The following is a 27,313-nucleotide window of genomic DNA, read 5'->3' as shown; positions in this document are numbered from 1 at the left end:
TTTTTTTTAGAACGGGGAGATTTATTCCAGAACTTGGAGAAGTGTAAAGTTTGATTCACAGGTGGGGTTTTAATTTGGACATTGGTTTGAAAGTGTAGAATGCTATAAATTCACATTAAAATGAACATACAAATTAAAATGTGAATGTCTTTCTTTCCCATTTGGTCTTTCAGCTGGTTAGGTTCAAACGCAGCAAAGTAGGTCTTTGCTCCATCTTTGAATGAAGGTTGAGTACCAGTAGGTCACATGAGGGTTAAGTAGCTTTTTCCTGAAGATGGATCATTCCAAATATCCATAGCTTTGAAAATCAAAGTGAGACTCTGCCTTAAGACCTGAAATGAGGCAGGTCTTCTTAATGTCACGTAGAGTACTGAAGTGAATGATGAATCTCCCACAGCCTTCTGCCCAGCCATCTCCTACAGTTCTTCCAGACTGAGCCCAGGTGGAACCGGGAGAGTTATAAGTCCCAAAAAAAGCTGTCCATGGAATGTTCTACCAATGTTCCTAGACTTCAACCTCCCAGGCATTGAGGACTTCATCAAATCTCTTTGCGGCACCCCCGTTGGGCAGCTTCAGATCATCGGATCTGTCTCCATTGAAGTTTCCACATGCAGCACAAAGCTTCCCGCCGAGGTCCCCGTTGACTTTCACAGTCACCTCCCCATCAGGACAGAGGTGAATCTGCACCTGAGAGTCCTGGTCGAAATGGATTCCAGTCATGTCTTTCTTCAGAGAAACAGAACTTCCCTCACAGGTTTTCTTGAAAGGTAGGGTTACCAGGCGTCCATTTACCTGGAAAACATTAAAAAGTTCGAGATGAAATGTTGATGTGCGGAAGCCCATAAGCCAGTAAAACCCTGAAATCTAGAAGTAGACACCAGTATCCCCATAAGGGAAAAATGCAGCCTAGGGTCAATGTCCTGACAGTGGTATGCTATGCATAAATGTAGCTTGCACATACACAAGTCCTGTTTTGGACAGGGCACAGAGGACTATTTACATGCTTACAAACCTCATCACACTTACCAAATTCAGCATCCTTGTTTTTGAGAGGACTATTCACATGCTCACAAATCTCACCACACTTACCAAACTCAGCATCCTAGAACACTTTCTGCCTTTTTGGGGGGTCAGAGCCCCACACTGGCCATCTGGTGTGACTTCTGGTGGAGGCCCTGTCCTCAATCAGGAAGTCCTTGGATGCTTCCCCCCCAAACACGGGAGTTCTTGTGCTAAGCTGGCTTCAATGGAGCTAGCACACTTCTGTCCTTTTTGGGTGGTACTTCCCCCATGTAATAGGGGAAGTGGCGCATGGGGCAACAGAGCCTGCAGGTTTAATACGTAGGACAAAACAAAAACAAAAAACCCCAGAACCTGAGAGCAAGTCTGCACACAGACCTGTTGGTCCCGGGATTTTTGCCTCCATTGTCCACACTTTGCCATCCACATGTTTAACGAAGTTTCTGGCACACAAACAAACTTTATGGTGTAGGACCATTACTTTTGAAGGCAGTACTACTCAATCAAACAGGAATACACACTTTCAAGCCAGGAACAAAACTTGGTCCTTCTTACCACTTCTTAGAAGCTGCCTGGCCATCTGTGCAGACAGGTTTTGTTGTGTGCTTGTGGCATGGAACAACAGGGTGATGTTCCTAAGTTATACGTGTCTGTTCCTCATTGCTTTTATCGTTAAAACATGGAGAAAGTTGATTACATGGCAAAACCTTTGTTTGTGTGTCAGAAACTTAATTTAACATGTGGAGCATGAAGTTTCTCTGGCCAGGATAAAGTTTTTGCCCTCTAGTCAACTGTTGCCATGTTTTTAGGATACAACCAGTCAGGAATCAACATGTGTAACCCAGGAACAAACCAACATAAAAATCCGGTATTTTCTGTGAGTAGGGACATACAGAGATTCAAATATCCACATTTTTGAGCCAGAACTGGGATATTCCTGCACCTGAAAATCTTGTGTTTTTTGGGACATTGTAGCGATTGCTCCTATGTTTGGGAACAGTGTTTGGCCACCCTCCATTTTGATGTGGGAACTCCTGGGATAAAGGTACTGCCTGGACGGGCACTCAGCTGCATCTCATTTTTAGAGATGTTTATATTGGGTGAGGAGTGCATCTTAGATTCAAAGCAATATAGTAATTAGCAATAGGATCTATTGGCAAGAGAACTAAAGCTGAAGAACAAGGGCATAAAGTTGTCAGGAAAGAGTCATCAATGTCCTTTATGTGATCATGGCAACGTTAAAATAGTATGAATATATTCTAGAGAACTGTTCCTAAAAAGAAGACATGCTGGATGTTATGTTGAATTCTAGAAGTTGTACATATTATTCCCCATGCCTCTACTTACCCATATGTGTTCATTGTTTTTGACCAAGATGGTTCCATGTGGGAAGTAAATGTAGACATCTTTCCCAGCTGCCACACCAGCATGATTCTGGTTGATGCTCACTAACACTCTGAACCAGGTGATGGCATCTGCATCACAAGCAACAGCCATTTCATAGATGCCACTGGCCATGTATTTCCCCGAGACACCATCAAAAGAAATGAGCTGGGCTTGTGGGGTGAGTTTGCACTCCCCATCCTTCTTCACACAGCTTGGCACACTGTCCCTGAGTTGGCAGGCTGCCCCAGCAGGACAACTGGTTTTCATACAGATGAGTTGACCTGAGGAGCTGCAGGTACATTTTTCTGTGCAATTGTTTGAGAGATAGCTCTCTCCGATCTGTTGGGAAACCCCAAAGAGAACAGTTGTCAGCAAAGTAAAATATTTCCATTTATTATTCTTTGATTGTGCAATAGCACATAATAATTTACCTTCACATTTCTCATCCTTGCATGCAAGGATGAATACTTTCATTAGTTTTATCTCTATTAAAAGAGGAAGAGATGTTAGGAGAGAATGCTTCTGGAATATGGCCGTATTGCCCAGAAAACTCAAAGAAAAGTATTTTCATTTATTGTTCTTTGATTGTGGAATGGCACATAATAAGTTACCTTCACATTTCTCATCCTTGAATAATTTTGTTAATTGTATCTCTACTAAAAGAGGAAGAAAGAGATGTCAGGAGAGAATGCTTCTGGAATATGGTCGTACAGCCCAGAAAACTCACAACAATCCAGAAAGAAAGAGACATTACAAAAACCTGTCAAGTAATTATTCTGCCAAGAACACATTTGTTTCTGCACAAAATTCCATAATTTTTTTTGCACAGAAATTGTATTTTTGCAGCAGCAAACCATGTTTTCTCTGTACAATACATAGTTTCCTACACAGGAAATAACCCTTCAATCACTATGTATCAGTGACGTATGAATTTATTTATTTATTTACAGTATTTATATTCCGCCCTTCTCAACCCGAAGGGGACTCAGGGTGGATCACAATGCACACATTCATGGCAAACATTCAATACTGTTTTCTACAGACAGACAGACAAAGGTATTTTGGCATTTCCACTTTAGTGCCTGATGCCTGGAAGTTATGCTTGATTCTGGCTGTCGCTTCATCCACTATGACACTGAGTAATTTGATCATATGCTTCCCCACTTTAATGCTTCCTAATTTCTCTACTCACAGCCCAGCTGTTTTTGAACTGCTTAGGTGGACTGTAAGCTAGGTTTAACAATCAGATGCTCAATGTATTGTCGAAGGCTTTCATGGCTGGAATCACTAGGTTCTTGTGGGTTTATTTGGGCTATAGGGCCATGTTGTAGAGGCATTTCTCCTGATGTTTCGCCTGCATCTATGGCAAGCATCCTCAGAGGTAGTGAGGATGCTTGCCATAGATGCAGGCGAAACGTCAGGAGAAATGCCTCTAGAACATGGCCCTATAGCCTGAAAAAACCCACAAGAACCTAATCAGATGCTCTATTCGACTCAGGCTTCGACCCTGTCACCTTCCGGTCAGCAGTGATCTATTGCAGCTGGTGATTAACAAGCTGTGCTACAGCCCGGCCCATTGAATTCCTTCATTCAAGCATTCATAAACAAGAAGGCAGGGATAAGTTTATACAGTCCTCACTAAAGTTGAATGGACATGTCTGCTTCAGTTCTCTAGTGTGAGATACAATTCAGCTTTTAATTAGGGATTTTTTTTTCTATTCTTAGGACTTTATCACAAAAAGCAGGCTAACTATAGGTAAAACCCATCAATAGTTCTCCAATCCTCCAATGTTTCCATCGCCGATCTTGATGCAACCGATTGAAGCATTTGGCCACATTAAGTCAGAAGTTTTGAAGATTTTCTGAAGCAAAGGGTGGAAGCAATATCTCTGGTTTACAGTTTACCTTGTGATAGATCCCATCCCGCATACAACCACATCTGTCCATTGGTACGCATGTGGCTCCATCAAACACATAGCCCTCATCACATTGGCAGCCTTCAAAGCACCTCTTTGTGCACTGGATTGGAGTGGATAGACTGGCACAACTGAAATCACAAACTGCGGTGCAGGTCTTGTAGTGGCTGTTAGCTGGGCAAGTGAGAGCTGTGGAGACATTTGGGAATAGGGAGTTACATTTGCTCAGTATTATCTTTTCCATAGAAAGGGAACTTGGATTGTAATCTTTATGATTAACTGTGAGGAAAAATGTATTTTCGTATTCTGAACTTACGGCAGAAAGAGGTTGTTCTCCAAGCTGTAATCTTGGCTCCTGATGTTTGGCATGCAGTCACATAGGCCTGAAGACTCCGACAGAGAGATTCTTGTGTCCCATCAGTTGCACACATAGCATAGAGGCAGTGTGCATAGTACTCAGTAGGTCTCACCAAAGAGTGACAATCTCTGAATGGGCCTGATTTGGATAGCATCATTCCACAGGAGGTCTCAGCCTTGTATGGTTCAGTCTTGGCTGCTGTACAGGTGGGGCATTTCTCCCCACAGCCATCAGAGCAAATGGCACCATCCACAGGGACCTTCCAGGAGGCCCCAAACTCTTCCATATTTTCAGTGACTACTCCATTGGGTAGCATGAAATCATCCCTCTTGTCTCCATTGAAGTTGCCTCCCAAGCCACACATGTGTCCCTGGTAGTTGCTAGGGATGGACACATGGACAAAAGAAGAAGTGTCATAGAGGACTGTGAGGCCAAAGGAGGATTGGACAATGATGTTATTCCCCTCCTGAGTGATCCAGAGTTTTCCATTCCCTTTGTTCACTGGCAGAGTGTAGGATTTTCCATCCAACTGTAGAAATGACAGAAAACAAAGCTAGGCCTTAGACTTGGGGAAAACAACCTGGAACTGTATACTTATATACATGTTAGTACTAGTGATACACAGATTGATCTCCTCCATCCATTAATTTTGTAAAAAGGACACTATACAAGAAGTTGAATTGAGCTTTCGACTTGCCAGTGTTGTGCATTCTACTTGACCAAGTGCTAGCATCTACAGGGTACCTACTTCAGGTATCTAACCTTCACTTTTTTCTTACATGTAAGAATGAAACACTTCAAAGAGTTTTCCCTAGTTTTGTGAGATTATAAATGTTTCTTGCAGTTTTGCATTTTGGATTTCTTTTTGTAAAAAAAATCAAATTTTCTTTGGCTTTGCACTAAATTGTAATTGTGTTTTGTGCAAATCTAAATATTTTCCATATTGCCCAACATCTTTTGATGTGTTCTCCAGCATATCAAAGCAACAGATCTCATCAACAGTAGGAGCATTTCTGACTAGCGAGGAGTCAGATGTGTACCTGTGTCCTCATTGAAGAAGCCAGGGACAACACACAAGCAAGCAGGGGACAGCAGGGAAATGGCATGGGATAGCACCCCACGACCCAAAAGGGGATGAAGCTGGCATCGCCCCACAGTTTCCCATGATATCCCCTGCTGTCTCCAGGCTTCTGGACCTCCATGTGATAAGGTCCTCATCCTCAGTAGATGCAAGCATTGTTCTGAATGTGTCGAGTAAAAAGGAAGGTCAAGAGTGCAGTGATAAGGGAAAACGTATAAATGTACATTTGTATTGATGCTGGTCTCTTTACTTTTCCCCTCTTTTTTCTCTTTTTTCCTTCCCATACACTCTTACATTCCTACTGTTCTTTTTACGATGTTCACCTACTTTCACTGTACCAAGAACCAGTATCATAGGTATGTCTAGGTTATTTTAATCATTTGTTTGTCCAAGATGTGCTTGTTTAAGGTTTTTGATGCCATTTACCAATAAAAATTATTTTGGAAAAAAAAGAGTGCAGTTCTGCTTCCTATCAGTAGTTTGATGTCTCTTTCATGAACGGCTCTGGTCCAGCTTACCTGTCTGAACATATCTCCCTCTACAAATTCCCAAGGACCTTAAGATTGTTTGGAGAGACCCTGCTCTTGGTCCCACCGCCATCACAATCACAGTTGGTGGGAATGAGAGGCAGGGCCTTCTGGGTGGTGGCCCCTCAGCTGTGGAACGCCCTCCCTAATGGGATGAGATCTGCCCCCTCCCTCATGACCTTCTGGAAAAAGCTAAAATCTTGGTTAAGGGATCAAGCATTTGCACAATAAATGGTTTTAACCGACTGTTTTTGTGGATGGCAATGGATTGAAGATGGCTTTAATGGACTATTGAACTGATGGCTATGGATTATTCGGAGGATGACAAGAAATGGTCAATTGTTTTTATGTATTTATAACTGTTTTTAATCTAGGTTAAATGTATTTTATGTTGTGTATTGTTTGGCATCGAATGGTGCCTGTTGGTAGCCGTCCTGAATCTCTCCTTGGAGGTGAGAAGGACGGGATAGAAATTCTCTTAATAAATAAATACATTTCATGACAGTGTTGCATCAAGTAGTCTACTGCCTTAGCATTAAAGCCACTTACCACTGTTTCCCATTGTATACCCCTCTGAAGGACTACCCTATATCCATGTACTGAGATTACGACAGTTTTTATCAGAATTAAAGGTCTGTCATCAAGTTTCTCATTCTCCACCAACACAGAGAAATCCATTAGTCGAGGATTCTTGTTGCAAACTTGAGCTAAGATGTATGTGCAGGAGCCATGGAAATCAAAACTTCTCCCATCAAAAGAAATAAAATGAGGATCATCAAAGACTTTCATGGTGCCATATGCAGTGGGATAGCAGCCTTGGATGCCATTTTCTGTCCTACACTCTTCCCCAGCTCCACAGGAGAAGTCTTCGCACATGATTGCTCCATTGTCATTGCAACGACACTTATTTTCACAGGAACTTCTGCTGGGGAAGAACGTTTCTCCTTGCTTGTAATACTGGCCTTCATGTAAACATCCACACTTAGCTTGAGAAACACATTGGCTCCCACTTAAGAGGAATCCTGGGTCACAAAAGCATCCTTCAGTACATGGAATATCACATGATTTTGGATTGGAGAGACTCTGGCATGTGGTAGGGCAGCCACTTCCACAGAGTTCATAGTGGGAATGAAGAGGGCAAGAAAGGCCTGGAAGAGAGAGGTAAAGAAAAAAATTTTTTTTTACTGATGCTTGGAATATAAGCACCAGAAAATACAAAGATGAATATATAATAATTCTGTTGGGGATATCATACACAGTAAGATTCCCTAGTAGGTTAAATGTTTTTGAATATTTACATAAAACTGTAATTTGAGATAAGACTCTGATTATACCATTATTCTAACCTTCTTCAATGTAAATGTGCTTATTTATCCTTCCAATAATAATAGAGTAAAATAATAGAAATGTAATAATAACACTAATAAATAAAGTAAAATAATAAATGTAATAAAAATAATAATAGAGTAAATAATGTGAATGTAATAATAATAAATAGAGTAAAATAATACATTTAATAATAATAATAATAATAATAATAGTAATAGTAATAACAGAGTACAGTAATAAATAACATTGACTCGAGTATAAGCCGAGGGAGGCTTTTTCACCCTTAAAAAGGGTTGAAAAACTCAGCTTATACTTATGGTAGTATAGACTCCCAGATCTCACAACCTCAGAGATCTATTGCAACTCAATATAATCCCATACATTCATCCTCAAAAATAATTGCATTGAATCCAATAAGGTTACTTCCAGGAAAGTGGGACAACATTTCAGGCTTAGGGTGCAATTATACCCAATAGAAACTAAATCTACTGAACCTAAGTGAACATCCAGAAAACTCTACTCTGGACTCATGACACAATCCAAAACATATTCTGAAAACTTACATTATAATACAATGACATATTAATAATATATTAAGATATAAACCCTGTAAAATTTAAGTATTCTAATATAAAGTGGTTTCGCTAAATATGTTGCACATCAGCTTCAAGAAACTGCAGAAAACAGGGATACTGGTAAGGGATTATGAAAGTTGCAATCCAAATATTTGGTCTATAGGTTATGCACTCTAATTAATCTAATATCATAATTTAATGGACAATAGGGTTTCAGCTTTAAAATATCCCATGTTTATTTTCTGCCTTTAAACAGTGCTTTCTTTAGCCCATTCAATCTACTTAGTACAGTTTAGAACTTGGAGGCAATACTTACTACAGAAAGAAGGTGATCTCCACTCCCCAATCAAGATTCCCTGATTTTGGCATGCAGTCACATAGGAAGTGATGGCTTTACAGAGCGTTTCATAGTGGCCTCTATATGCACAGGTATCAAAGACACAATCATCAAAGTAAGTTGTTGGGTCAATGGCTTTATGACACTGTCTGAAAGGGCCATCCCTTTTGATGAGTATTCCACAATAATGGTCGCCCTTGTAGGTCTCTTTCTCCGCTGTACTGCATGCAGGATGATCACTGGTATAGCCTGCTGAGCATCCTGGGATATCCTTTAGCTTCCAGCTATCTGCAAATTGGATTTCTTCCTTTGTTTGTGTTCCATTCCTCATGGCAAAGTCATCACTGGGATCCTGATTGGCATTGCCACAGAGTCCACAAACAGCATTGATGTAAGTACTGGGAAGGATGACTCTGGCATAACTATACCAATCAAAGCTGACTCTCAGATCAAAGTCGGTTCTGATGAAGCCATGGACTCCACTGGCATAAACCTTCAATTTGTTCTTATAGAAGAATGGCAGGTCCACAAAGACTCCATTGACCTGGAAAACACATGGAAGACATCAAGAGGGGTAAACACAAGGATCCAACCTATTATCATTAGTGCATGAAAGGTCTGACTAATGCATAGTTTTGTAGTTATTGGTTAAGATTCTGCTAGCCCAAGCAAGAGATGATATGAAGAAATTAAATGGCAATGCCTAAGGACAGGGACTTAGAGCAAAAACAAATTTGCACATCCATTAGTAAAAATATAAAATATAATAATTCCATTGAATTTTAATGACTTCTTATATTCCATGCCCCTCTGCTATGCTATTGACTCTCCTTTGGATTTGTGTAAAAGCCACAAATCTGCATTAATCTCAAGGGCAATTTCTGTTTCATTTATCAGATTTTTTAGATTGCAAATTTGTGTCTGCTGCCTTTTTCATGCAATATTGTCCAACAATGTCCAACAATACGCTTTGGGTCAAACCTATCTTCGAGACTGCTTCTCCTTCTATGAATCGGTTAATTCCTGTACCCATTACTCTGGCCCGGCACAGTTTTTGTGTCTTAGTGTATTGTTCATTGTTTGTTGTTTAGATTGCTTTCATTGTTTTTAATTTGCCTTAGGTTTTGTATTGTTGTATTGTGTGTTGAGGCCTTGGCCTTTGTAAGCCGCATCGAGTCCTTCAGGAGATGCTAGCGGGGTACAAATAAAGTTTAATAATAATACTAATAATCGGTGTGGGCATTAAGATCTGCTAGAGAAGCCCTTCTCTCGGTCCCACCATTGTCTCAAGTATGCTTGGTGGGGACGAGAGAGAGGGCCTTCTTGGTGGTGGCTCCCTGGCTGTGCAATACCCTCCCTAAAGAAATTATGAATGAATAAATGAATGTATTGTCGAAGGCTTCCATGGCCGGAATCACTGGGTTGCTGTAGGTTTTTTCGGGCTATATGGCCATGTTCTAGAGGCATTCTCTCCTGACGTTTCGCCTGCACCTATGGCAAGCATCCTCAGAGGTAGTGAGGTCTGGTCTAGTGAGACCTCTCTACCTCTGAGGATGCTTGCCATAGATGCAGGCAAAACGTCAGGAGACAATGCCTCTAGAACATGGCCATATAGCTCGGAAAAACCTACAACAACCCAATAAATGAATGAATTGTTTATTGTACCAGCCATAGGCCATGACATCACATAATATGCAACCTTTAAAAGTACAATAAGCACTTTCCAATATAAACATTAAAACTTATTCCATATAATGGCTCTTTAAAATTATAGTAGCAGTGACATGATAACAATCACAAATGTCTGATTTCTATCATCCCAAACCATTTCTAGTTTCCACTGTGAACTTTACCAATTTAGCTCGGATTTCCCTAAAAAAAATTAGATTAGCCCCCTCTCTTCAAGCCTTCTGGGCGATTATAAAAACATGGCTCTTCAGGCAGGCCTTTAATCCTATGTAATCCATGGTCAACAGATAGCCGGCTTACCCGCAGATTCTACTGTGTTTTAGGAATTTTATAATTTTATATTTTTATTTTTATAATTTATCCGTGGGATGTTTATGTGCTGTTGACTGTACTTATGTCATTGTGTTTATACTCATGTGTTGTTGTTTGTATGTAAGCAGCTCTGAGTCCCTTTGGGGAGATGGTGGAAGAATACAAATGAAGATTTTTATTATTATTATTATTATTATTATTATTATTATTATTATTATTATGTGAAAACACTAAATCTCCCAGGGTTTAAGATTTGCAGTGCTTCTTCTTTAAAATCTTACCACTTTATCATTTCTCTAGCAAACCTACCTGAATCTTGTTTGGATACTCTTGGCTCATACTGATGGTCATGTTGTATACCTCCAGAGTTACCACTTTAGTGAAGGACACTGCTTTGTTGCCTCGGTTGTTATTCTCCACGCTGACCAAAAACGGGGTGAGGGTAGGATCTTTTGAGCAGAGCCCCACCATCTGGTAAATACATGTTCCCATGAAATCGTATTTCTTCCCATCGAAGGTGGTGTAGTGAGGATCTCCAGTTCCTATACAGGTATAATGCTTGAGAGCATGACAGCCCCGGACTCCATTGACCACCACACACTTTTTGTTGCCTTTGCAAGAATCTTCTTGACACACAACCTTGCCTAATGTGGGGTCACACTTGCAGAGAGTATGACAGTCTTCATCATCCCAGAACTCCTCCTTTGCCTTGTAAGTTGCACCTTTATAAGTGCAATTGCAGGTCTCCACTGGGACACAGTCGCCAGCACTAAGAATGTAGTCCTTGTTACATTGGCAGGTGGGAACACAGGTATCATCGCATGTCAGGGGAGCCGTGCGGTCAGAACAGGTTGCAGGGCAAGCAGTTCCACAGGCCTCGTAGTGGCTGTTCTCAGGGCAGGATAAGGGGACTGGGACAGGAATTGCATCTGTGCAAAACAACAATCAAAAGTCATTGGGACAGTTCTAATATGAAAGCTTTCTATTTATTTATTTGTAACATTTATATTCCATCTTTCCCAACCTCCAAAGAGGGACTTAGGACAGCTACCAACTGGCACCATTCAATGCCAACAAAAATAAAACATAGCATAAAATACAGTTAGCACAAATTAAGACAATTATAAATATACATAAAAACAGTTGCCAGTTCAAATCGTCATCCTAGATATTCCCCTTGTAGTCCATTAAAAACATTGTCTTTCCCAGCAAGTCAATCTATTCTACAAATGCTTGATCTCACATGCAGAATTTGAGTGTCTTCCAGAGGGTCAGGAGGGAGGGGGCAGATCTGATCCCATTAGGGAGAGAGTTCCACAGCTGAAGGGCCACCAGTGAGAAGGCCCTGTCTCTCATCCCCATCAAACACGACTGTGATGGCGGTGGGACCCAGAGCAAGGCCTCCCTGGACAATCTTAGGTTTTTGGTGGTTTATAGAGGGAGATAAGTTCGGACAGGTAAACTGGACTGGAACCATTTAGGGCTTTAGAGGCTAAAACAGGATTATATGCTCTCTAATAGAGTAAATTGTCTGAAACCTTATAGCATTTAACAGGAATGTTATCAGCACATTATAAGTAACATATAGATTATCTTGTCAACATAGAGAAATAAACAGTAGAATAAGGGTAATAAAGTCCATCTTTTCTTGGAGTTGGATTTCAGTGAAGGAATTCAAAAGTCTCTGTCTTTATCCTCAAAAGAATTCTTCTTTTGGCAACACAGTCTTAAGGAGTACTTTTTAGGCAACAGAGTCTTCCTTAGGTAACACAATTTCAGGTAACACAATTTCAACAAGGTCTCCCGGTATGTTCTCCTTGTTTCGAATAATTAAAAAGTACTCCTTAAGACTGTGTTGCCAAAAGAAGAATTCTTTTGAGGATAAAGACAGAGACTTTTGAATTCCTTCACTGAAATCCGACTCCAGGAAAGGATGGACTTTATTATCCTTATTCTACTGTTTATTTCTCTATGTTGACAAGATAATCTATATGTTACTTATAATGTGCTGATAACATTCCTGTTAAATGCTATAAAGTTTCAGACAATTTACTCTATTAGAGAGCATATAATCCTGATTTATTTACTTTCTTGAGAGTCTTATAAAATATACATACATACATTCTTGTTTCTATGATACTATAGATATTTGTGCATTGTTTGCTTTAGAGGCTAAAGCCAGCACTTTGGATTGTGCTCGGAAGCTAATAGGCAGCCAGTGGAGCTGGCGTAACAGGGGAGTTGTATGCTCCCTGTACCCTGCTCCAGTGAGCTACCTAGCTGCCATGCATTGGACTAGCTGGAGCTTCTGAGCAGTCTTCAGAGGCAACCCCATGTAGAGTGTGTTGCAGTAATCTATTCAGGATCTAACTAGAGCGTGGATCACCGTGGCCAAGTCCGACCTCCCAAGATATGGGCGCAGCTGCCGTTTTTAATAAGGCTTTCTATTTTTGATCTGAAATAAACTAATAAGAACTCGATTTCATGTCTTTAAATACCAGATGCCTTTGAGACAACATAGAGGTGAAGGAACCAGAATAGGACAGAAATGTAATAGAATACAAGGGAACATGGAGAAAGAAAGATTTGGATGCAAATCTAGATCTAGAACCTTCTCCACTTAGCAAGGTTCTAACACAATTCCTTCCCTGTTGTGTTATTATGCTCATTAAAATTGTGATAGAATACAAGTGAACCTGAGAGAAAGAGTGAAATAGCCTTTGCTTTCCACCTGAAGCAACATACAGTGTGTTGATGTGAGTTTTCTAGGCTGCAAGCCATGTTCCAGAAGCATTCTCTCCTGATGAGAAGCCATTGAAATCCACAAGCATGTGGACAATTTAAACAGAAAGGAGGAAACCATGAAAATGAACAATATCTGGCTACCATTATTAAAAAAAACTCTGAAATCAGGATAGTAAATAAAGAGGAACACTCAGAAAATAGGGGAAACCCAGACAAGAAACAATCAGGGCCAGTTAATACCTCCCAACAAAGGATTCCCCCAGGCAGGAAGCAGCCAGGCTTTGAAACTGCAAGGCTATTCAATGCTAATCAAGCCGGCCAATTGCAACATTCACGCTTGTTTCAGGCAGACAAGAGTCCTTCCTCCCACTCTGAACATTCCACAGATACATAAACCTCACTTGCCTAGTTTCCAACAGACCTCTCAACCTCTGGGGATGCCTGTCATAGATGTGGATGAAACGTCAGAAGAGAATGCTTCTGGAAGATGGTCATACGGCCTGGAAAACTCACAGCAACCCTGTGATTTCGGCCATGAAAGCCTTTGACTACACATTGAACATACAGTGTGTTTCTTGGTGCCCATCCACTGAAGACATTTTTAAAACACTTTAGGTCAGGATATGGAGGAACTTAAGTGATTGATTCAATTAAGGGCCTCATCACACTACAGAAAAAATCCACCGTTTCTGCCTCCTGCAGAATTCTGGGGTTTGTAGTTTAGGGAGGAGCCTTTAACAGCCTCACTAAACTACAAACCCCAGAATTCTGCAGGAGGCAGAAACCGGGTTTTAAGTGGATTTTTTCTCTAGTGTGATGAATACGTAAGGCCAGTACTCAGTCATTTAATTTTCTTCTTGTGTGCCATCCTATCTGTCAAATTCAGACAACTTATATAGTTAAATGATTTATTTGAAACTTTTTTATAGCAAAGTAATTTGATGGGTTTTATTTAGTAAAGTATATTGTCATAAGCTACTTTAAAGAGTTTGCCCCAAGGAAATATAGATAGCCATGAAAATACAATAAATACATGACTCATATTAAAACAATTTTTTAAGGATAGCAGGAAGGCAGAGTAGTAGAGAAGATTTTAAATAATTTGAATTTATCAGACAGGGAAAGATATGAAAATAATCCCAATGTTGCTTCCCCAATTTATAAAGGATATCGCACCTATCGCAACCGTTGTACCACCTTTTATAAGGAATATCTGGGGAAACTATACCAGCCGATTGCCACTAATTATAAGGAATTTAGCAGGGAATTTTAATATAGTTAATACCACAAGCTGCCAACCAAATTATATCGATGCAGGGAGATTTCTAAAACAGGGAAGAGGCAATTTGATATATATATGAATTACGCCTGAACTGGGAGGTTTTGAAACTGTTTCTTCAATTGTTTTTGCTGCCACCTTTTGTTTGGTATTCAGGCTGAGTTGTATGTGGAGAGGATACTTAGTAACACCCTTTTGTGTTACAATAGTGTTTATTTTCTTCAGAGGGTTTAAATCCCAATGATGTTCACACTAAGGTTGTTATAAGGAACTAACAATAATAAAATGTTTATTTAACAGGCTTAAACTTCTTCTGGTACAAATGCGTACTGGTTTCCGTACGTTACTGGTACATAAGCTTCTGGTTACGTTTGATGTACAATTCTTAGATGGGTTCTGGATTCAAATCTTGATGTTAACAAAACAGGAGATTATCTCAGGAAATTAATCGCTGATAATAATTCCAAACAAAATCCCCCCTTTCTGGAATCTAGCCAATAATCTTTTCCCTAGCCTTCCTCAGGGACAAAAAAACAGACAACAAGCAAGGTCCTATTCCCACTATCTGTATTCTTGTTATCTATTTCTATAGCTCTTGAATACCACAAAAGATTAACCCAGCTCTCCTATCTAACACCAACAAACTAAACGTTATCACCAACTGCTTAGGCTGACAGGGCTTCGCCAGGCCCACATTCTAGCTGCTTAAGGTAAGGAGTTCTTTTCAAAATACTTACCACAAGAGCAGAGAGCCACAGAGCCGTAACCTTCAACTTGTGAGCCTCCAAAGATGAAGAGCCCAAAAGGAGAGCTAGGATGCTCCATCGTGACAGCCTGATCCTCTTTTTTCAGACTGTATTCAGCCCAAGAATATTCTGTTCCTGGGACTGGTCTCCACTGGATGTTTCCTAAGGGCTCCTTCCCTAATTTGATTCCACTGATTTCTGAGGCTTTGGCTATGATGACAGCATAACTATCAAACTGACTCATTCCATCAATGTAGTATGAGTTACAGTAGCTTGTTAAGGCTGGGAAATTTATAAGGAATGGATCAATTGCCAGACCTTCATTTGTGTCTCCTGTGAAAAAAAAGACAACCTGGATTCCAGCATCAGCAGAAAGATATAATGGCTCAGGGCTCTGCACTTGAAATTGGACAACCTCCCCTGCTTCCACGTTCCGGGTATCAGTTTTGGTCCCAGATTGGTATTTGATCAAAGTGGCTTTGGAGGCAATCACATACACAATGTCAAATGTTTTCTGCAAGGACAATGGAGGGACAATGAAGGTGGTTCTCCAACTAGAAACAGGCAAGAGCTGTTCAACAACATGATCATACACTGTGTGTTGCACCGCAGAGCTGTGTCCACTCAAGATAGCCACAGGCTCTGTGGATTCTACTCTGGTGCCAGATAAATCATCTGCACTTTGGATCTGAAGTGTTTGCAAAGCTTCCAGGTTAGCAGAAAGTCTGGTTCCTGCACCATAGACCTTTCCGTTGAATGTCACAGGTCCTGTCAGATCAATCTCAACTCTAGTCGGGTTCTGATGGGCTACAACAGCAAATTCCTTGAATGTTTCTGATACAGTTCCTGGTGGGGTTATGATATAATGCAATGTGCCAAGCTGTTGGACTGGATACACTACAGTGGCGCCAGGAGAATAGGGCTTGTAACTGAGGGAGAAAACGGAGATGTCTTTGTTAGAACGTATCAGCACAGTTGCATCGAAGATGTCTGTTCCGATCATCTCTACAGAGGTAGGGAGTTCCACTGACACCATCTGTCCCTCGTTAACTTCAATAGTTGTGTGATAAGCAGGAATTTTCACGGTTACTGTGACTGAGGTTGCAGGATGATGTCCAGTTATAAGCAACACAAACCTAGTGTTTGGTACAGGTTGCCAGTTGTGAAGGAATGCTGTGACAAATTCCTTTCCCTTAGAACTCGATGCACAAGAGCCTAAAGGAAAAGAAGGAAAGTGTTATTGTGAAAATGCAAGATTCAAAACAGTTGTGCGCTTTCAAGTCAACCTCAATGTCTGATGATTTTTTGAAAGACAGGTCACAAGACTGTGCTATTATTTATTTGTAGCTCTAATCTGTTTTAGGAAATTCATGAATATGGCTTCCTTTTAAACACTTTTCCCCTCTTTTTCTCTTATATTGAATGTAGGTAGTTCAGAATGAAGCAATTTGAATGAATTTCAGGACACTAAATAAAAGGCCTGAAATTCATCATGAGACATATAGCTTTGTAAGTAGGCTTGCATATGTGGCAAATCATGTCAGAACAATGTTACTGCTTCAACAATATAGTCTGCCTAGCAGAGTACGGAAGCTTATGAGCACATATCCTTTTAGAGCAGTGGTTCCCAACCTGTGGTCCGTGGACCACTAGTGGTCCGCAAGAACTAAAATATGATCTGTGGCCTCAGTTACTACACCACTGCAACGAGAGTGACTGGTCTCGCAAAACCCTCTTATAGTGCCGAGGGTTATTAAATACGTTTTTCTGTGGGTGAACAGATGGCAACTACTGGATGGCATATGTTTTGTATCAGAAACTAGAGGTGATGTTGTCTATCCAATTCAATTTTCTGAATCAGCACCCCAAATAATCAAACCGAATCTAAAGTTGACCAAAAACCGATTTGTAATCCTTTTGGTACTAATGTTGGAGAGTGGTCCCTGGTCAAAAAAAGGTTGGGAACCACTGCTTTAAATATATACTAGCTCCTTCATATGCAGTGTGGCCCTGAATTCAAGTCTTGACTAACAAAAAGGCACTTGAGTCAGTTGTGCTTTTGAAGTAGAAATGAAAACAGTTCATTCACTAAGAACAACAAAGTTACAATACAGTTCACAGTAGTTGCTCTCACCACAGGAACAAAACAAACACTTCTCTAAGTATATTTCTTCTTGATATGACAACAGGAAACTAAAGCAATAAACAGTTTTATTTCGTTCTTCTTCACGAAATCAGGATGCCCTTGACTGGTAGTGCAGTGAGATAAACTTTCAATCTTGGCGTTGATATCAGCTTTCAGCTACCAGTTGCCAACTACCAGCAACACCTGCTAGCTTAGAGTTTGATTTTATACAGTATGCCTAATAACAAACCCAACTAACAACAACAACAACAATATCAACTTTTTTTTATACACCGCCACCATCTCCCATATAGGGACTCAGGGCAGCTTACAAAGCACACAATAGTGCCACAGAACAAATAAGATGCAATATATCGACATTAAAGCTAAGAAAACATTCAAAAGCAGCCATATAAAATTAACATGAGCTATTAAATAAATAAGATATGGCAAAAGTCGTTAATTGAAAGATCCATACAATCAATTTAGCCTTCACTGGCTAAAGATAGTAGTCTGGCTATCTTAAACATTATCAAAGGCCTGCAGAAAGAACCAAGTTGTTAGCTCTTTCCAAAAGTGCTGTAGTGTGAGGGCTTGCCTAAGTTCCCTGAGGAGGCCACCACTGAGAAGGCCCTCTCCCTCGTCGCTACCAATCACATTTGAGATGGAGGCGGGACCAAGAAGAGAGCCTCCCCAGCAGATCTTAGAGTCCATACCAGTTCATAAGATTTCACTGCATTTCTGCACCATGGCTATGGTTTTGAAAGTTACAAAACATAAACCATGGTGTAGAATCTAAGCCAACCTTTTAATATGATACACAATTAACTGAATTATCTGAATGAACATGCTATCAGGTTATGGCTATCTTCCTTAGACTAACAAAAAGACCTCAAGTATAGAAATCACTGCGTCACAAGTTATGAAGGAAAAGGAATAATTCATGCAAGTGCTAGTACTCTTGCAAAATAGCCCAGGGTCATGTTTCAGACGAGAAAAATGTTTGCTGTTCTTGTCAGATGATAAAACAAGACAAAGAAGAATTTACATACTTCTAGGCAGCCTAGATGTGAATGTCTCTTTGGATATCCTTACCAAAGCAAGCCATTGTGCCATCTCGGATCTCACAGATTTCATCATTGGCACAACTGTGTGTCTCACAGGTCACCCCCCGACCAGGGGTACAATGGCAATGCTCCCGGCACCCATTTAGTAGAACTTGTTCATTAGGCTGATGGGAAATAATGATAAAGAAATTGGAATTATGAGGCTGTGCATAGTAAGCATGGAACGGTGAGTAGTTATTTGCATGAGGAAAACTGAAAAACAAAGGGCACAGAGAAATGAATGGTGGAAGAACACAGTTGAAGGGATGACCAAACAGGGAAACTTCACATAAATATTTCATTGCAGATTCTAAATGCAAAAATAAAATGTATTGGTTAGTCCGGAAAAACATATTAATTACATGAAAATTCTTGTTCAAATGTTAGAACAGTTAGTACCAATCCCCTAAAAGCTTTGCTGGAAATTATTTCATTTATTTATTTACAGTATTTATATTCCGCCCATCTGACCCTTAAGGGGACTCAAGACAGATCACAGAACATACATATACGGCAAACATTCAATGCCATTTTATACAGACAAGACAATTGTACATAGAAGGAGGTATATATAGGCTTTCCCCATACTTGGTATCTCGGTGGTGTGTGCTCGATTCTGGCCATGATGGGGTGCTGTCGCTCCATCTCCATGCCATAGATTTGTAAACTTCCTCCTTTTTTGGTTGGATCATCCGGCATATTCTGGCATTTTTCATTTTAGGGGTGCCTTAAAATACCGTCCCCACTTTTAAGTGGTTCCTATTGATCTACTCATTTTCTTTTTTTCTTTTTCTTTTGCTTTGGAACCACTAGGTTGGCAGAAGCTGGGCTAAAGGCCAGAAGATCACCCTGATCTGGGCTTTGAACTGTCAACCTTGCATTGACAAGATTGACTGCAGCTGGTGGTTTTTAACCTCGTGTGCTAAAGCCCCCCCCCCCCAAGACAAAGCTAGATTCAAAATGCTATGGCTAAATGGTCACTAATTCACAGCTGGAATCCTGTTGGTGACACATATGTGCATGCAGGTATATCCATGGTCTTTTACTGATTTGGGGAGGAAAGAAAGAGGAGTTGTCTAGGCAAAATCTGGCAAGTTACAGTTCTATCATTTAGTGAAGAAAGCTGATGTCATCCTCTGTTGTCTCCGGTGAGTCAATGAATATGCTTGAGACTGACATCAGCTCTTTTCACTTGGCTGTCACATTGCCTCTTTGCTTTCTACCCAACATTTAGTCGATAGTGATAATAGCACTCTCTATGCACATGAATGTTCTCCTCCATGGCGTGAGAAGGATGAAAAGTTGTATAAACAGAGCATTAACCCTCCACCAAATCATCAATATCCTGACTTTTTCCTATTCAAGATTCAAAGTGCCAACAGATTTTAAAAATTTGCATAATACCCAAATTAAAAACTGATTAAACCATCAAACAAAATTAAACCAGTAAACAAACATAAACCACAAAAACAATCAACCGAATTGCAGCCTGAGACAAGGGAAAACCCATGGCAACAATTCAACTGAAGTTTTTAAAAAGTCTGAAACTGATCACAAGGGTAGTCTATAAAAATGAATGGTATTAAGGAAAGCACAAACACTTTAAAAATACTTGACCTGATCCAAAATGACAGCAAGCCAAAAGAAGCTGGGAAAATAAAAATTGAAAGGTTGGTTTACCTTATAGTATCGTCCATTCTTGAAACACCCACAGCTTTTCTCAGGAACACAGGCAACACCATCAAAGAAATAGCCATCATTGCACTGGCAGCCTTCTGCGCAGCTCTCTGGACATCCTCTTGGGTTGGCAATCTTAGCACAACTGGTAGAGCAGAGGTCAGCACAAACCTCATAGTGACTGTTGGCAGGACAGCTAAGAGCTAAATTCAAAAAAGACATATACTAAATGAAAAAATTCTCAGGATGGCTGGGCAATGGGGAGAACAGCTAGATTTCCCCCATCATCCAATGAAACCAAATTGTGGACAGTTCAGGCAAGACACAAGGAAGTTTTTCATATGTGTCATAAAGCAGAACTACCCAATGAATTCCCCAAAGATGATGTAAACAAAGCAGACATGCATACATCGGTTCATCATGGAGAGAGCTTTGTTCAATAGCTCTTCAATTTGATGGCTTTGTCTTAACATACTATGTTTCTCAATTCAAGCTGCCTGGAAACACAAACAGGAACCGAATACAATATGTAACATGATTTTTGTTCCTGGGTTATAAATGTTATTTCCTAATTGGTTCTACCATAAAAACACGGAAAAGATTTATTAAACTGCAATAATTTTGTTTCTGCGGGACATTCTGCAGCACATTTTGCCATAGTTTTCATTGTATGTCTGATAGAGTTTCAACTAATTTCATGGACAAGAGGGATCCTCTCACTTCTGCAGGAGTCTACTGTATACCATGTAGCTGTGGACAAGTCTGCATAGAGACCACCAAACACAGTGTTGCCCAAACATGAATTAAGGAACATGAAAGTCACTGCAGACTTTGAAACTGCAAAATGCTAATCAACATGGCCAATTGCAACATTCACACCTGCCTTAAGCGGACAGTAGTCCTTTCTCTCACCCTGGACATTCCACAGATATATAAATATATAAACCTTCCTTGCTTAGTTTCCAATATATCTCACAACTTCTGAGAATGCCTGCCATAGATGGGGGGGGGGGGGGGGGGAGTCAGGAGAAAATGCTTCTGGAACATGCTCATACAGCCCGGAAAACTCACGGCATCCCAATTCAACATAGTTTGTGGCAGCCAAAAAAAGGAAAATTTCTGGAGTATAACAACTACTTTCAAAGTAAGCACCACACAATGAAACAGGAAATAACACTTTCAAACCAGGAACAGAATTTTCTTCAAATTGTGTTCCATAGTTTTGTTGTTCTAATTTCCTGCTTGTGGCCTTTATCTTCCTTGTCTGAAAACCAATGGGCACGACTACCTCGTTTAATCCAGCATGCTCTTAAAAATCGAAGTTTGGAAGATCTGGACAAAACTTATAAACTTTATAATCAGTTAGAATATTCTAGTCTAACACTGCCAGAGAGCTATTCAACACCTTTTAACAGGTATTTCTCTATGACAATATTTGTGTGATATAAATAAAATTATACCTCACAGAAAAGGTGATGCGATTGCCACTTCACTTCCTAATGCCCACCTACCCCATTGCTCAGTCTTGGTAGCTTACCACAAAAGGATGGACTTCTCCAAGGCACAACAGAGACTCTGGCTTCTTGGCAGGCAGACATATAACTTTGGATGTTTCGGCACAAAACTTGGCTGTCTCCATTGCTCAGGCACAAATCATAGATGCAATTATTGAAATACACGCTGGGGTCCACCTTGCTGTGGCAGGCTTTGAAGGGGCCATCAAGTGCAATGATGATCCCACAGTAGTTGCGCTGCTTGAAAACATCCTTCTTCCTTTCCTCACAGACTGGGCAGCTACTCCCAGAACATCCATGTGAGCAGGAGCTTTCTGCCTTGGGAATAAGAACCTTCCAGGAAGCCCCAAATGCAGTTGCATTAGAGATTACCATTCCATTGGGGAGGAGGAATTCGTCATCCTTCAGCCCATTGTAGTTCCCGCAAAGGCCTTGCACCTGTCCTCGGTAGGTGCCTGGGATGGTGACTGTCATGTGGTAGACTAAGTCATAGCCCACAGTGAGGCCAAAGTCAGCTTCTATCAATACTTTCATGCCATGCTGATAGGCTTTTAGCCTTCCTTCAGAAAGGGTCACAGGAAGTGGTTGGAGGACTTCACCCACCTTTGAGAAAGAAAATTAACGTGTTATAGTAATGACATTTTGTGAAGAAGTCATGTTTGGTGGCCAGAAAAGAAATAAGATATATTATTTTAATTGAGCTCTGGCCCTTCATGCTTCTAGTATAATGTTAAAATAAAATTCAAGACATAGTTATCATTTTTATTTCGTTCAGTTGTGATGCACCATACCTATCTAAAACATGCACTGAAAGAGATGGAGGGAAATGTTCAGTTTTAAGGAGAACAATGCCATTTAGTGACCTTTGAAAGAGCCTAAAAGAGACAGCTATTCTTCCATTCAGCTGTAGAATACTTACTGTATATACTTGAGTATAAACTGAGTTTTCAGCCCTATTTTTAGGCTGAAAAAGCCTCCCTCAGCTTGTACTTGAATCAAGGTTATTTATTATTTTACTCTGTTATTATTATTACATTATTTATTTATTTGTTTACAGTATTTATATTCCACCCTTCTCACTCCGCAGGGGACTCAGGGCGGATTACAGTGTACATATACATGGCAGACATTCAATGCCATAGACACACAACATATATAGACAAACACAGAAGCAATTTTAAGCTTAATGAGAGTCTGCTTGAATTCTGGCCACTGGGGGAGCTGTTGCTTAACGGTCCACTGAGTCCTTGATGGAGTACTTCCTCATTCTTTCGCCCGCTGCTGGAGATTTTTTTATGACGTCATAAATTAGTTAAATTATCCTCCCCGCATAAGCGGTATCCAAATTTCCTACTTGACAGATGCAACTGTCTCTCAATATGCAATGGTTGACAGCAAGCTAGACAAATGGTCGGGAGCTTACTCTGACTCGGGCTGGCTCATGACCTTTTGGTCAGTGGTGATTTAATGCAGCTGACTCCTAGCTAACTGCACCACAACTCGGTCCCTATTATTATTATTACATTTATTATTTTGCTCTATTTATTATTATTATTATTACGTTTATTATTCACTCTATTATTATTACATTTATTATTTAACTCTCTTTTAATCTACATTTATTATTTAACTCTCTTTTAATCTACATTTATTATTTTACTTTATTATTATTGCATTTATTATTTAATTCTCTGTATTATTGTTATTATTACATTATTGTTATTACATTTATTATTGTTGCATTTATTGTTTTACTCTATTATTGTTATTATTACATTTATTATTTTACTCTATTATTACTGTTATTGTTACATTTCTATTATTTCATTCTATTATTATTTTTATTGCATTTATTATTTTACTCTCTTTATTATTATTGGCAGGATATGTAAGAACATTTACATTGAAGGAGGTTAGAATAATGGTTTAATCAGACTTGGACAGTCTTACCTTAAATTACAGTTTTATGTAAGCATTCAAAAACATTTAACCTACAGATGCTTCAATTAATGTAACTGTATTGATATCTATTTTTATTTTGAACTGTTTCAGTTGCTGCTGCATTTCTCACCCTCGGCTTATACTCGAGTCAATACATTATCCCAGTTTTTTTTGTGGTAAAACTAGGTGCCTCGGCTTATACTCAAGTATATACGGTACCAATTGCTTGCACAAAAAGAACAGCTAAAGAGGAGATTTTCCAAATATAATGAGAGTTCAATGATAACGAACTCTGTGAATATCATTCCAAAATACGAAGAGAGTTTAATGGCCTGCAGGCGAATGACCTAAAATTGCCTGTTCCCTTGTAGCACAGACTTACCTTCACTAGTCCTGGTTTGTTCTGCACTAATGTCACTGTAAGACCATACACCATGAGAGAGATTGCCTTGGTATCGGAGCTCTTCCCATCACCATAAACCTCATTGTCCACACTGAGTGTGAATGGAATCAGTCCCTCATTTTCAGTGCTACTTGCAGCCAAGGTGTATGTACATGAGCCTTGGAAATTAAAGTATAGCCCATCAAAGGAAACATAGTGAGTGGTGCCAAAAACTGAGCAGGTAGAGCTGCCAATTGAGTGACATTTCTGAACACCATCAAGCAGCCTGCATTCTTCATCAGGACCACAGGAGTTAGCTTCACACTTCACAGTCCCTCCAGGCTGACATATACAACGCTTCTCACATGTTGGGTAGAACGTTTCTTCTTCCAAGTAATAGCGATCCTCATAAAGGCAGCCACATTCGGATATGGGAACACACTGATCGCCACTATGCACAAAACCTTCATCGCACACACAGCCTTCTTGGCATTTGGATGAACAAGGGACAGAGATGCTGCCACAGGAAGTCTGGGTACAGCCCTGAGCACAGAGTTCATAGTGGCTATTTGCAGCACAAGGCAGATCTGGCAAATGGAAAGAACAAGAAAAATTAAAAGAGGGGAAGAAATAAGGTGGGATTCCATAATAATGGTTGTATAATCAGAGGCAGCCCTAGGTAATTTTCAACAGTAAGCAAACAGTATTTTGCCCCCCCCCCCCCCCAACCAACCAATCACTGATATATATTTTCTGTTCGTCATGGGAGTTCTGTGTGCCATATTTGGTTCAATTCCATCATTGGTGGAGTTCAGAATGCTCTTTGATTGTAGGTGAACTCATCCCAGTAACTACAACTCGCATATGTCAAGGTCTATTTTCCCTCAAGAGCGCCTCAAGAGCGCCCCCGGGCAAAATCAACTATACTGTAAATGCTTACTTAGCGTAATGGGTTGAGCCACCCCTGTGTATAATAATGGTATGGAGTAATCTGGAGGCAACTTTCAGGCTTTTTTTGTGCCAAGAGCAACTTGAGAAACTGCAAGTCACTTCTGGACTGAGAAAATTGTCTGTCTGCAAGGATGTTGCCCAGGGGACACCTGGATGTTGATGTTTTGCCATCCTTGTGGGAGGCTTCTCTCATGTACCTGCATGGGGAGCTGGAGCTGACAGAGGGAGCTCAACCCACTCTCCCTGGATTCAAACTGCTGATCAGGTCAGCAGTCCTGCTAGCACAAGGGTTTAACCCATTGCACCACTGGGGGCTCCATCTACTTCTTGAAATTTTTGGCTGAAAACAAGTATTTAATCTACTGCTCAAAATTGAGTCCATGCTCAATGAAATGCAGACTTTCAAGAATATATATATATTCTTTCCTTTCCCCTACCCCCCCCCACCCCTCTCCCTCCCTCTCGTACACCCCTATGATCACTCTCCCCATTTTTATTGCTGTATAAAGAAAATTTACTAATAAAAATTATATATATAAAAAAGAGAGAATGCTTCTGGAACATGGCCATACAGCCCAGAAAACCACAGCAACTCAGTGATTCTGGCCATGAAAGCCTTCAGCAACATATCCCAATAGAGATTTTCCCTTTGGAGAGGTTGAATTTTAATGCACAAATAATGAAACGGCACTGCAGTATCTCTTTTAAAAATGAAAACACAAGGATTCCTGAGCTTAGAAAAACACATTATGCTGTATAAAACACACCATGCCTGTTGTAACGTACTGGCCTACTGTGCAGGGCTGGTGTTTGGTTCCTTGAAGGCCAAGAATGTTAAGATCTTCCAGAGAGGCCCTGCTCTCTGTCCCACCACTTTTGCAAGCACGTTTGGTGGGAACAAGAGACAGGGCCTTCTCGGTGGTGGTCCCTCGGCTACGGAACTCTCTCCCGAGCGAGATTAGATCTGCCCCCTCCCTCTTGTCTTTCAGGAGGCTAGTGAAATCCTCGTTATGGAACGAAGCATTCCCAGAATAATGGCTGAGACTGGTTGCAGACCAAAGTGAGTGACCACATATGCGGACTGAGTTGAACATGATTTTACCTTGGCGATTTGGCATATATGTATTTTATCTATTTGTATTTTAATCTTGTATTGTTGTATGATGTTTTAACTTGTATTAGTAGCATTGAATCCTTGGTGTAAGCCGGTCTGAGTCCCTCTACGGAGGTGAGAAGATTGGGATATAAAAGTTTTAAATAAATAAATAAATAAGAAGCCAGGCAGCCATTTTCTTAGCTCAGAACCAAGAGGGGGCGGAGCCAGCAGGCATCCGTTTTGGTTAACACAGAGCCAAGAGGGGGTAGAGCCAACAGGCAGCCTTGAGGATATGTGTAGCCACCTGATTGGTTAATAGCCCTGGCATGAGAAAATGGGCGGAACTAAGATGAGACAAGGAAAAAAAGGAGCCATTTTAAAAGTCAGTTAGGGGTTTGGAATTTGGAGAAGTCAGTTGGGAGTTTGAAACTGACAGTTGGAGATTGGAGATGGCAGTTAGGAATTGAAAGGGAGGAAGAAGAAAGTTTAGCTTGTGTTATATAATAGTTACTTCAAAGGAAGAACTATAAGTTTCAACAGACCCTGGAGGATTGGGCTGTTTGTATTTGAGGGAACTGTTTAGTAGAGTACTAAAAGTTTCTCAGTTTAAAGGTTTTGATTGAAACCTGTAATTCAAGCACAGAACTACTTCTGAAACTTTTAACGCTCTGTACAAATTTACTGCAACCATAAAGCTTATGTGCCTGTTCTAAGTAAATAAATAAACATCTTTCTTTGTTCATACCAAACAAAAGCCTCTGCGTGCCTCATACAACCTACACACATAAGATAGCCTGTTGAAGAGTTCTATATTTTGTGGCAGCGTATGACAAACTTTAAGGAAAAAAAACCTACAGTTGGAGCGACACAAAGTGAGGATATTCTTAACAGCTATTTAGGGTATCCCCATTGCAATTGGTGGCAGCTCGGTCTGAAGATTTGTGTTTTGCCCTGTGCTAATCCCTTTACACCAGTGTTTCTCAACTTTCCAAATGCCGTGACCCCTTAATACAGCTCCTCATGTTGTGATGACTCTCAAGCATAACATTATTTTCGTTGCTATTTCAGAACTGTAATTTTGCTCCTGTTAGGAATTGTAATGTAAATGTTTTTTCATTTACTGGACCAAATTTGGCACAAAGACCCAATATGCCCAAATTTGAATACTGGTGGGGCTGGGCAGGGGGATTGGTTTTGTCATTTGGGAATTGTAATTGTTGG

General features: G+C 40.3%; 1 protein-coding gene across 1 annotated transcript in view; it reads right to left on the bottom strand.

Annotated features, from left to right (window-relative positions):
• LOC132780216 (IgGFc-binding protein-like) overlaps nt 1-27,313 on the bottom strand; it is a 92,049-nt gene continuing 64,736 nt past the window's right edge. Inside the window, exons 33-44 of the mRNA XM_067460755.1 lie at nt 24,046-24,632; nt 21,746-22,325; nt 20,212-20,411; nt 18,521-18,656; nt 15,292-16,515; nt 10,840-11,459; nt 8,509-9,073; nt 6,838-7,436; nt 4,639-5,209; nt 4,312-4,511; nt 2,368-2,745; nt 1-792 (exon numbers count right to left, since the gene is read on the bottom strand). Of these exons, the coding sequence (XP_067316856.1) occupies nt 505-792; nt 2,368-2,745; nt 4,312-4,511; nt 4,639-5,209; nt 6,838-7,436; nt 8,509-9,073; nt 10,840-11,459; nt 15,292-16,515; nt 18,521-18,656; nt 20,212-20,411; nt 21,746-22,325; nt 24,046-24,632 (5,948 nt within the window). The 3' untranslated portion in view covers nt 1-504. The remainder of the gene's footprint in view (nt 793-2,367; nt 2,746-4,311; nt 4,512-4,638; nt 5,210-6,837; nt 7,437-8,508; nt 9,074-10,839; nt 11,460-15,291; nt 16,516-18,520; nt 18,657-20,211; nt 20,412-21,745; nt 22,326-24,045; nt 24,633-27,313) is intronic.

The sequence above is a fragment of the Anolis sagrei genome, chromosome X, assembly GCF_037176765.1.
Source record: "Anolis sagrei isolate rAnoSag1 chromosome X, rAnoSag1.mat, whole genome shotgun sequence".
NCBI classification, from domain to species: Eukaryota; Metazoa; Chordata; class Lepidosauria; order Squamata; family Dactyloidae; genus Anolis; species Anolis sagrei.
This window is presented reverse-complemented; position numbering and strand designations above follow the sequence as displayed.